The following is a 12704-nucleotide window of genomic DNA, read 5'->3' as shown; positions in this document are numbered from 1 at the left end:
AGAGGTAGAAAGGAGAAAGTTTAACCTGTTGACGTCATCAGGAAAAATACCAGCAGTATATCTTTGCGGTATTAGGGTGATTGGTAGTATTTCAGAACACTAATGATTTGTTGGCACATATTTTAATCTTTCTTAAAACATGTTCCAGGTTTCCCAGGCCCACCTGGCCCAGCTGGTCCACCTGGGATTTCTGGAAGACCCGGCCAGGATGGTCCTCCTGGTCCACCCGGTTTCCCAGGACAAAAGGTCTGTTTTTATCAGTATTATAATTTGAAGTCCTCTGAAATGGAAAATTCGTCTGTCTTCATTTTAATTGCTTTTACATGCACAAATAACTCCTTCCTTGGCAATGCTCACAAAGGATTAGTTTACGATTAAAACTAGGAAAAGGAGGCATAGATTTTATATTCCCTCCATATTAAACGATGAAGTGATTTAAAAGAGCATGCCTCACTCCTAATCTTTCACTAGTCTCTTTCTGATGTTATCTATCATTCCTACATGCTCTAGTTTTTATTTATTTGAGTCCAATTGTAAAATTGATTTGGTGTTTTTATTTGCTCCATCCGGGCTTTGAAAAGTCACTTTATAATAAAAGTATATTATCAGCACCCAAATACATCATCTTTTGCATAACCCAAGGCCAACCCTCAGTCCCACCCTGTTCAATGCCTACATGACCCCCCTCACAAGCCGTGTCGCATCCCATGGCATTAGCATCATCATCAGCCAAAGATACGCAACTTATTCTCTCCCAAGTCGATAACCCGGGCAACACCAAAACCAATTTCGCCAATGCCATGACCAACGTAGCCAGCTGGATGAGAGACAACCACCTCAAGCTGAGCTCCAACAAAACTGAAGTACTCCTCTTCGGCAGCAACACCTCTTTCTGGGACGACAGCTGGCGGCTAACCCAACTGGGACTGGGGACTACATCTACAGACCACGCCCACAACCTTGGAATTGTCCTCGATAGTCAACTGACCATAAAATGCCAGGTCAACAATGTTGCCTTCTCCTGCTTCCACACCCTCTGCATGCTGTGTGGAATCTTAAACTGTATCCTCACCGAAACCAGGAAGACCATCATGCAAGGCCTTATCACCAGCTGCCTCGCCTACGGGAATGCCCTCTATGCTGGCATCTCCACCCAGCTACTCAGAAGACAGCAGACCATTCCGAACACTGCAGCCTGACTCATCCTAGACCTCCCGAGACGCACTCACACCACCCCTCATCTGAGGCACTTCCACTGGCTCCCCATCCAGAAGAGATGCCAATTCAAGAGCCTCACCCTGGCCCACAAGTCCCTCCATTACCTTGGACCCTCTTACATTAACCAACATCTCAAGTTCCAACAACCCTCCAGACACCTCAGCCCCACCTCTCACGCTTGCAGCCACCGCATACGTCGTAGACGCTGTGGCGTCTGCGCCTTCTCATACATCGCTGCAAGAGCCTGGATCAACCTGCCACCCCAACTCCAGACATCCCCCTCACTGACAGACTTCAGGGAGAGGCTTAAGACACGGCTCTTCGAATAGACACAACGCCCAGATACCACCCGGGGTGATAGTGTGTGCTATACAGATGTGTGGTTGATTGATTGATTGATTGATTGATTGATGCAGTTTTGTGTTTGAAACACAAAGATGTGAGGTCTAACTTTTTTCTAGATTTTTTTTTCATATCTTTCAAGATAATGAAAATAACAACAACAAATGTGTTTAATCATGAATTTAAAAATAAAATACATGTTTTAAGCGTTATTTTTGCCACTCATCATTGACTATCCTTATTGAATACCTGTATTTTTTTTTACATTTAAGGGTGAAACTGGATATGGCCAGCCAGGACAACCAGGTCCACCCGGCCCAGCAGGAGCAAAAGGGGCACTCGGACCAAAAGGAGACAGCGGTTTTCCAGGAAGCCCTGGACTTCCAGGACGAGCAGGATTCGACGGTGTTCCAGGAGCAAAAGGTATATATTGGTGTTGATGACAGCTGGCACAGTAATAATAGAAACTCATGGCATGGTGAGAACAGGTGATTCCAATAGGTTTTCTATTTCAAGCGGATTGGTAGGGACTGCTCGTGCTAGTTGCAATGGGGTAACATATTTTGCATATTTTGTCATGACAGCAAGAGCTCTAGGACGAAGCCTGTTATTTTTTGTACTGCTAGTGAATCAGTATATTAACAAATATTTCTTATGCATCATCTACCAACCCCATGCTCTGCTAATATGCACACAGAACCACAGCATTGCCAAAGCATCACAGATACGTCACGAAGTGTCGTAAACCGAGAAAATATGACAGAGGAACCAATAGAAACCCAGAATTCTTTGATGGTGGTGAGGTTCGGTGGATTTTGTCTGCATCAATAACAAATTTTACTATTCCTTGTCAATTTTACCAGTGATAAATATGTTTTATGCAGCTACAGGTGCAAGGGACATATTACACATGCAGTCGTGCCTTACCTCCTAATCATACTATCTGACTAGGCGTGCAGCATCTCAGACACAGTATGCAAATTTGGGACAAATGGAGGACTTCATTTTCTGGTACTCACTGAATGTTAATGACTGAAAAAGAAAACCCAGCCTTTGCTATATTTAGAGCCCATGCGAAGGACTTTACTGAAGCGCACCACACAGTATGTCTGATCTTTTGACAAAAAAACATTTATGTCTCTCAGTTTAAATTCCTTAGGACATTCCTAATAAGAACAAACCAAAGGCAGTGCTTAATTTGAGACGGTGGTTTCTGGTGTGGGGGACCGGCACTTAGTTTTTTGTATCAGACGTTTCCTCTGAGCAAAAGACACATATGGGAAAGATAGAGGAAGAGAAAAACAAAAAAGTCACATAGGGAGAAAGCAGCAAGAGTGAAATGAGGGGCAGGGAGTGGCTGTAAATGGATTAAAGAGGCCCGAAATGGCTTAAGGATTAGGCTTCTGCGGTATTCTGTGCTCACACATTTAAATGCAGCAGCCACATGTTTCAGAGGAGAGCTTTGGGGCGACGCCATGTTTTTATTTACAAATTAAGCACTGACCAAAGGTCCCTTTGGTTGCACTGGCAAATGTTGCTGCTGGTTGCAGAAATGTGAGGTGCCTCTGTGTACAATCACAGATTTTGCAGAAGTTGTTCTTAGTTCGAGGGGTTTTACATAAGCCAGTAGTCAGTGTGGTAAGAGGAATGCCACGTGGAAACAATGGTTGCAAAGACTGGTTCTGAGTTTTTTCCCATTGCACTTATTTTTAGAACCTGGGTACAAAAACCAACCAGACATAGTACACAAATTGCGTTTTACCATGCAGATTTTGCACCCACCCCTAATAGTGCACTCACAATGAAGCTTTAGATTTCAGCTTTGTCTCCTATTTCACTAAAGTGTAACATATTCTGCCAAAATAAGAACTGAATCAGAGTGTTGTGCATCTCACCTCCATAAAGAACCGAATGTCTTGTGTACTAAAAACGCATTAGATACACATGGACGCAATTTGCACAGTCATTTAGTGACGATGAAAATACAGAGTTGTAGTGTGTCATAATTCGAACCAGCTCTTTAATATTAATAAGGTAGGTATCAAATTGCGACCCACTACAATTGACTACATTCACAGGGATAATGGCCTGCTGCTGTCAGCAGACCACCATGTCTGTGATTGCTTTTTAAATAAAACACCCTTTTTTGATGTAGCCAAAGAAAAGCTGAATATGTTTAAAAAAAATGAGAAGTTTAACAAATTTTTCAGGAGCAGGCAGTGAGGCCACTGCCTACTCCTAAAAAATGTTTTCATTAATATTCACAAAGGGGAAGAGGTCACCTAGGGATTCCGTCCCATTTGTATGTGGGGTACCACCTCCTATGCCGTGGTGGTAAAAAAAATAATGTTTTGCAACCGGATTTTGGTTGAAAAACATTAATTCATACTATAAGGAATCGGTATTTGGATGGTATGTTTTTTTTTACCATGCCCCAATGCTTAATTTGTGTTTGTTGTTGCCGGTGCAGAGCACTGGCACTTATTTTTGAGGGCTGGCACTTAGTTTTCTGCCTCAAGCATTTACTGAAAGCAAAAGACACATATGGGAAAGACGGATGAAGAGAAAAATGAAAAAGCGTCACAATGGGAGAAAGCAGAAATCTGCAAGAATGAGCTGATGGGGCAGGGAATGGCGGTAAATGGATTGAAGAGGCCTTAGATGGCTTCAGGATTACGCTTCCTCAGTATTCCGTGTTCGCACATTTAAGTGCTAAAGTGTTTAAGGGGAGGGTTTAGGGCACCGGCACGTTTTTATTTACAAATTAAGCACTGCCATGCTCCTTCCAAATACCGATTGATAATGGTTTCCTAAGCCCATTAAATGATTTAAGGCACCTTTTCCGAATTGTTAAATGGGTGTAGTATATTTCATAAAGGGTTTTAGCACTCTCAAACCCTCTGATTTACTGAATCAGAGAGTTTTTGAACGCTAAACCCCTTAATACATGAGACCCAGAGCACAGGGATAGTTTTGCATAATTCTGCATGCTAGCTGGCATGTACCTGGAGCTTCCGCGGCAGATACGCCATTAGTGGAAAATGAAGCCTGGAATGCATGATTTCATCTTACCAATATATATGTGTGTTTTTACTTTCAGGTGATCCGGGTCTGAACGGACAACCTGGGGCCGTAGGACCTCCGGGGTTGCCAGGGATCGGAGGCCAAGGCCCCCTAGGCCCTCCCGGCCCACCTGGGCCTGTTGGGCCACCAGGTAAGGTGCACCCTGTATTAAGGGATGTTGACTGAAGAGTGCAAGAAGGAAGCACTTTGCAGTAGAGGAGGGACCATAAGAACAAGTGTTCCCTGATTGCTGTTTCATTGCAGCAGACCATTCCCACTGTGCCTTTTTTCTAGATAATTGCTCAGTAACAAAGACTGTAAGTAATGAATGTAAATTGTCAATCAATTTTGAATCCTGTTAAATTAGAGGGATAATAAATAAGGGGAAGCAGTAATAACAGTATAGCACATTAAAAGAATTATAGATTCATACATGCTTAGAATAGATAGATCCCCTGGGCCCATTAAGAGCTCACATACTGCTTCTGAAGTGCCTTCCTGCATGGGAACAGTTTATTGCTTCGTTAATTCCGACAGCCTTGAGATGTTTGCCTAAATATTTAATAGGGTTAGCCACTCATCTAATGATTTGTACACATGGTTCTACCCCAGGGCCAGCATTAAAGGCAATAATCATTTAACCACTCCGGGAAACCGTGCTATTCATCAAACATTAAAGTGTAAACATTAAATTAAGGGAGGGCGGCTTGGAGAGCAGCATATGCTGACAGATTCTGGCTGAGCAGCCGCCCTGCTGCTGCTGTCATTATTCAAAGGCTAGCATCCTGGCCTGCAGCACCAGGGCTACAATCTGTGAGTTTTGTCATTTTATTCTTCAATTGCTTAAGCCACAGGAAGTTGCATAGTTATGTGAAATGCACTTTGGAGATTTTAGCTGTGCATTGATTATAATGATATAGGGTAGCACTGTCATAACCTCTACGTACCTGTTACCAGCAGCGGTGTGTGAAATAATTTTGAGGGCGAAGCTTTGCGACGTTGACAAGTATCACAGTTTCATAAAGTTACAAAGTGTGTTACTATTGCAAAACGTCATCTGCCGACTCACACTTTAGCAAAAAAAGGCAATGCTCTCTTCTTATTACCAAATATTTAATCATAAATTATAGCTGTCCTTTTTCAGATAAATCTTAAGGGGATATTTACAAGAAAGTGGCGCCTCAGCAATGATGCACCACTTTTCTTGTGCCCCCCAACCTCACTATCGTAGCGCTGTATTTACAATACGGCACACCATTGCACACATTAGCACATGCGTGGGAAGTCCTATTGGAAAAAATGGGAGCGCCAGTTTTAACGCCGGCCCTGGGCAGGCATTAAAAATGACGGGAAAATGGTGCATTGAAAACTCGTAAATTTACCTGCACCATTTTTCAGGGCCTCCTAATGGGGGAATGGCCCCCTTGAAAACATTATACGTGGCGCAGACATAATATGATGCAAGGGGTTACAAAGTGGCGCAGTGCTTCCATTGCACCATTTTGTAAACCTGGCGCGTGGAAAAGGCCTCCTTGACGCCACCTAATATTAAAAAAATGACGCAGGGGCAGCGCAAAGAAGCGCCTAGGGGCTTGTAAATATGTCCCTTAATGTTATTAGTCACCTGTAATACATGCTGTGAGTGCAGTATAGATAATGGTCGGTGCAGGTAACAGCTCAAGATATAGTAAAACAACTATTTGTCGGTGGTGTCAATTTGAGGCATTGTCTATGTTCTGGAATATGATGGAGTAATTTCAAGCCCCTTCCACTACTGGGTTTTAGGGGAGGCTCCATATTGCGTTCTACAGTTTTACTGCTCACAACATTTTCTTAACAATTCAAGAGAAATCGACGCGTCACACAGGAGCCACACAGAAATGCCTCCTGTGAGTTAGGCTCCTTGTGAGGTTTTGAAACACATACAGACCTTGTTGGGGAATGAAAAAAATAATAATTAACGATCATTGCATTGTTTTACACTTTATATTTTTTGTAACAAAATGTAATTTGCCGCTAAAATAAGAACCGCTACTGAGCCTAATCTTAATGATAGTAAATGATTGTGTACAGTTCACTTTTATGACTGTTTTCAACTTAATTAAATCAATCAATGTAGCTTTTTACAAAATGGATTGTGAGGATGAATGCACGTATCTTTTTTAAGAAAAACAACGAAATGTTGGTACAAAGTACAAAGTATTATTTTGCTAATAGTTTTCACCGTGTTCATAAATTCAGTTACTGTTTATTTAGTTTCAGCAGTTACAAGTTGTTTTTTTATCGCAATGTGTTCTGATTTGATTTCCTTGTGAAACTAGATAATATAAGGCACTAAAATGCAATATTCAGAAATGTTAATAAAATGTTCTTGCATGGCATTCACTTTCTGTACAGCATAGATTAGTTTAAAGCCACGAGCACTGGCACATTGTACATAACGAAGCACTTTTCCTGTTGAGCACTTGGGCACCTTTTGTTTCTTGTTGGCATGGCAATCACATTATCTGGCATAGCACAAAAAACGTTTTTACGTCACCAATCACTACTGCAGCAATACAGACCATATCTCACATTATTTCTCTCACACTGCCCTGTAAAATACATTTCTCATAACTACTTAGCTTCCAGTTGGTCTGGTGAAAGTTTGATTTATGGTCTTAGAGTTACTTACAAGTTATTGGATCTAGATTATGCCTCGAGGATTTTAACTGTGTTATCCAATAAAATGTGCCTCAGTTTGCACATGTGTGCAGCTGCACATTTCTAAAGGTGCTCTGCTGTTCAATCTTGAGTCTGCGGTGGACTTAGCGGGATTGGTTGAATGCGGTTTGTGACAGCGGGCCAGAGTTTATTGTCACCTAGGCCTGGAGTTGGTTGCCTCAATAGTAAGGACGGCTTTACATGACCTCTTTTAGTAAACATAAACTACATACAGTAGGTCACAATACAAAAATAAAGAACACTGAGAGGAAGTCAAGGTATGTCTGAGAGATATTCACAAACAGCCTGATCCAGTGACCCCAGCTGCTCCCACAAGCCTCAGCGGTGTCCAATACTGACCGCTGCGGCTACCCCAAGCCCCCGGCAAGTAAAAGCCTGCTAGAAGGGAGTAAAGCGATGCAGAGTGTTTCTGTTGCATTGGTGACACTATTAATGCACACTTTGCTGATGCTTGGATAGGGTGAAGAGTCCATGCAGAGCTGGGAGCCCAGCAATCAACAAAGAGATAGATGCAGTAAAAAGTATTTATTTGGATGAACTTCCCTACCAGTGTTGGTCAACTGTGTGCATCGTCCTAACAGGGCCACCATTGCATTTTGGTATTATATATCCTATGCTTACTCCTGGGTAGCAAAAGGAATGCAGCTCCCTTTACAGAAGCTCCTTAGCAATGCAGTGGTGTCTATTTCATCTCTTGAGTACTCAAGGAGTGGTTCTGCGCTACTGTGGATCCTTGATGATGGAATTATGCCTCTGCTTGCCTCCTAGAGGATGGCAAGGCTAACCTTTGTAGTTAATCAGGCTCCACATGAAACCACATTTTAACTCTTGCCGAGCGTGCACTTGTGCACATTTTCACCGGGTCAACTGAAAATAAAGAGCTACATTAAAAAGTAATTTATTGAATGCAGGGGGTGTGTGGGTCGAGGTTTGAGTTGGTCTGAATTGTGCCTTTAAATATTTGTAATGAATGAGCACTTTACACAGTCTTAAGCACTTGGGCACTTTGTTCAATCAAATAGATCTTCTTTCTGCTCCTCAGTCACCTCCCCTCTGTGGCACCAGGTACACCGCAGCAGGACCATCGGCTCCAGTTCGCGCCCGCGCGATCAGTAAACCGCTGTGCACGTTGCACATCTCTAGGTCACCGTGCGGTAGATCCATGGACTTTTACAACACTTCCCCTCACCTGTAGAGGTGGATACTCTTAATTTAAATCCTGTTTATTGATTTATCCCATGCTGCCCACATACAGATGTAGCCTTCCTGCACCTCTTGTTTGTTTCTACTGTTTCCCTCGCACTTGCATTGATAACTAAATTAAAGCAATTACCGTAGTTGCTAACAGCATGCTGCAGTCACTGTACAGTGCATGGCTAGTTCATCAACTAAGATATCCTGTTGTACTAAATCAACCACTGCTAATATGAGTCAACAAGTGCTTGTCTTTAATGGGTGTATTTTTTTAAAAGAATATTCCACAGAGAAAAAATGCTACTAAAATTAATTTCAGAGCCGCTTGGTAAATTTATGTTGAATATTTATTTTTAGAGTCTTGCTAGTATTTTGTTTCTTCATAATGCAGAAGCTGTTGTATTTGCCTGAAGTATCCTGGCAGCAACACATATGTGAAAGGGGACCGCCAAAGCCATAATCTTTCTGGCCTCCACCCTTTCTCTGGCATCCGTCGCGGGGCTTTTTGTTACGTTTCTGAGGTACTGCAGAGGAGAAGGTTGCCCTGGAAGCTGAGGATAACCACACACCACTTGCCACTAGGTTGGTCACTCAAGCCCACCTCCTCCTCTATTCTGCCTGGTGTACGTGCGGATGTCGGAGGCTGCTGGATACCGGAGCGGTCAGGCGGAGCTAGGCGGTGTAAAGGACATGCATTGGACATAATAAGCTGTCCAACCGCCCAGCCCTGGACCATGATGGTGAATCTGTTGCCTTTCCGTCTCCTTGTGCACACCAGTGAGGAAAAAGAGCCTGAGGTGATGTCATTGAGGCAGGAGGCAGCTGGTGTCGTCAAAATGCTGGGTCAATGTTTCCTCCCAGTGCCTTGGAATAGAAACCTTAGTTAAAGGTCCCTATGTGATAGATTGGAGGGTGCAGGTGAAAGGGAAGAGGTTCCCATTGTGTGTTGCCCTTTTCATGGATGTGTCAAAACAGCACAATCTTTAACCAGTCCAGGTTTGGAATCACTCTTTAAAGCAGCAGTACACAGAGTGTGGCACAGTCCAATCAGCATCCAATAGTCCTAGTTTTCATTGAGCCTACTTGTCATTCATTCACTATTTCTGTAAGAGTCTTCTTTTGGTTAAACCATGAAATAATCAACTTTTGAAGCAAAAGTGTGATCAATGTAAGGTTCGATTTGGGAACGTTTTTATACAAATTTATCTGGGGCTGCTTATGCTCTGGCGTTTTACTTAAGCCATAATAGAATGCAGTAATTTATTTACATACACCCAACAAAGAAATGGATCCAGTTCGTGAATACTATGGCCTACTTATGAGTGGGTCTTAGGGAATGCCGATTTTATCGCGCTCATATGTAATCTGACTGCCTCGGATACAGGTTGATAAATTACACCTATTCTGAGTTTTTGGGGAATAGAGTGCAGATTCTGGTGCTTACTGCACCGACATATGTGTGCCATGGCAAATACCATACGCTGCCCCCCCCCTCTTTTTAAGTTCTGGATGGTTTGACCCGCTGAAAGGTAAAGATGGGCGAGGACCATCAACTGCATCAGTCCATAGAACTCTGAAATCTGACCTCTGCGCGTACAGGGTTTGCACGGGATGGGAACATTCTGACCATCTCTCGACCAGGGCCAAAGCTCAAAACGCTTGTTGTTGTGTGTTGTACTTTGTACTTCAGATAAGCAGAGGCGGAGCATCTAGTGTTTTGCTTCTACACCTTGACTTGAAATAAAGGGCCCAAGATCCCATGGGAGTGGGAACTCCCTATCATTTTCTGAAAATAAATGGAGATGTAATGAGGCCATTAAACTTGATCAAGAGTTGTCTTCAAGTGAAATCTTCTGATCTCATCTTTCTGCTTTCTTGCCCCCAAGAAATTTGCATTTGAAAGGAGAAATGCCTTGGCGTACAGTTTGCAGCAGCGAACCCCTTGGCACTGGGTTTTAGTTTCAAGTTCTTTATAGATTACCTCTCCTACTTCAAAAGTACAGCATCAGCAGTAAAACAAGTGACTGGTGCAGACTGCCTGCAGAGGTTCTGCCCTCTGCGGTGCATAGTGCTTCTGTGTGAAGCCTTCTATTGGGGTCCCAGGGCAGTCAGACCTTAATGGGCAATCATTATTAGGGGTATTCTTGTATTCCACTGGTGTCCTGGGACAATACTGCACTCAAACTGAACGACCAGATATCCCTTTATGCACTTGACTCTCTCGGGTAGCAAGGGCGAGCAGTGGAGACTTACTTCAGGTGGTGGAGTGGGGTTAGAAGCTCAGAAACAGTGTGGCACATCTTAAGAAACCTTATTGAAGTAAAGGTAGCTGAATGAAGGATTAACACCAGGTTCTGCTCAAATCACAATAAGAAACTTTTGCAGTAGCGCCTAAAGGCCAAATCACGTGTATTTAGGGTAAAGAGTAAAGAGTTGGAGAAGGGCTGATAGAAATGAATTTCCATAAGTGTCCAAAATCTCATACTCTTCTTCTTAATGCCTGACTCCTCTTACCTCCACTCTCCAAGTCCTAAGAGTACGACGACATAATCAGATGAGATCACATAAACAACAACACTATGTGCTGATACACTGACTTGATGTTCAGGACCTAACATTTCAGGTTCACTCCATCTTTGTGCTGAGAGCTCAGTAACTCCTGGGCCTCCTCAGGTTAAGTAAAGGTGAACAGTTTTCCCCCTCTGTTGCACTCTAATGCTGACGGGAAACCACAAGGATGTCTCACAGCATCTCTCTTTCTTCAGCCAAGTCAAAGCCAAGCAGGGTGGCTTTGCTATGATCTAGTAAAATATATATTTTCACCCCAAAAAGATAAAGACCGTGGTTCTTTGTGACCTCTCTGGTCACAGTCTATGATTATTTAACTCTATAAACAGGGCACTTGCCCTTGGGCCTCTGGTTTCATGGACGTCTGCAAGACTTAATCACCTTGGTGCAATTATAGCCACAGCTCCTCAGATATCTATCCAACAGAAGGAGGGTCCTGATAGCAGACATCTTGAAATAGAACCCAACCCATCTTTCCTAATGAGGTCGGACAACAACATCCTATATTTGTTCAAAATGGAGAAGAAAGTGGCGAGTCTTGCCGCATGTCACGTTTTAAGGTCTTGGAGGTGGATTCATAGGCCGAGAGTGCTATTATCTAAACTCTGCTGGCCGGAAACAAAACCTTGCTGTTGAACCTCACATCCTTAACAGAAGAGAGTGGTCCACAGTGCTGAACGCTGCTAATCGGTCTAATATCACCAATGCTCAAATATCACTCATGGTTACCAGAACTTGCAAATCATACCAGACAAGATTTTTTATGGCTATGTGTGTTGGAACAATGGTCTTCTTCATGGATCTGAGAAGCTGTTCCACCTCATCTTGTTCATTTCTGGACAGCTCTGTGTTTCTTCCCCTGGAGATCATGACAGTCCTGCCAGCTTTCTGAAAGTTGTCAAGACTCAACCAAAGTGAACCTTAAGGTGACCTGCTTTAGAGAAGGTATCCTGTCTAGCCAGGCTAAAAGTGGCGGCAGCTTAAAATTTAGTCTGGGGCACAGACTGTTTTCAAACACACAAAAGGTGATGGGAGGATGCTTAAAATAAGTCTGACCACTGGCAATTACTTGGGGAAGCATTCCAACCCATCATTCTTCTGCTCAGCATGCCACCTCACATTAGACGAGTCCATATGCAAACCAGTCTCAGTTCTGCTCCTCTGCTTGTCTTTAGAGAGAACTGGGATTCTTGAATCAGCTCTATGTGCCCAATTTGCAAAACTATTTTTGTACATAGGAGTCAGCTTAAGGCAGAAATATTGGCACCTGGGCAGTGGTTTTCGGAATTCTGAGCTACAAAACTGAATCTATGGTTTTGCAGTATGAACACTTTTCTGGATTCACAACCTGTGCCTTGTTCCGCCATCTAGTGGTTGGGTCCGGTAATGTCTCTGTCTTGTTTACTTTTTGGACAGGTATGTCTTTTGTGGCTGCAGAGGTTCCTCTTAATGAGGAGATGTTGTCAAAGGAGCAGTCTTTGCAATGGGTGCAAAGACACACGCGCCCATTGCCCTTGAGACATTTCAAGTTCTTGTACACTTATGCCTAAACAATAACGCCTTCATTTGTGGTGTGGTAAGTCAGGGAAAGAAAA

The 12704-nt window shown here is 43.1% G+C and overlaps 1 protein-coding gene across 1 annotated transcript in view; it reads left to right on the top strand.

Moving 5' to 3' along the window:
* Positions 1-12704, top strand: part of COL4A5 (collagen type IV alpha 5 chain) — a 1021631-nt gene that overhangs the window by 493573 nt on the left and 515354 nt on the right. Inside the window, exons 28-30 of the mRNA XM_069211570.1 lie at positions 149-246; positions 1833-1983; positions 4661-4774. Of these exons, the coding sequence (XP_069067671.1) occupies positions 149-246; positions 1833-1983; positions 4661-4774 (363 nt within the window). The remainder of the gene's footprint in view (positions 1-148; positions 247-1832; positions 1984-4660; positions 4775-12704) is intronic.

The sequence above is a fragment of the Pleurodeles waltl genome, chromosome 2_1, assembly GCF_031143425.1.
Source record: "Pleurodeles waltl isolate 20211129_DDA chromosome 2_1, aPleWal1.hap1.20221129, whole genome shotgun sequence".
Taxonomy (NCBI): domain Eukaryota; kingdom Metazoa; phylum Chordata; class Amphibia; order Caudata; family Salamandridae; genus Pleurodeles; species Pleurodeles waltl.
This window is presented reverse-complemented; position numbering and strand designations above follow the sequence as displayed.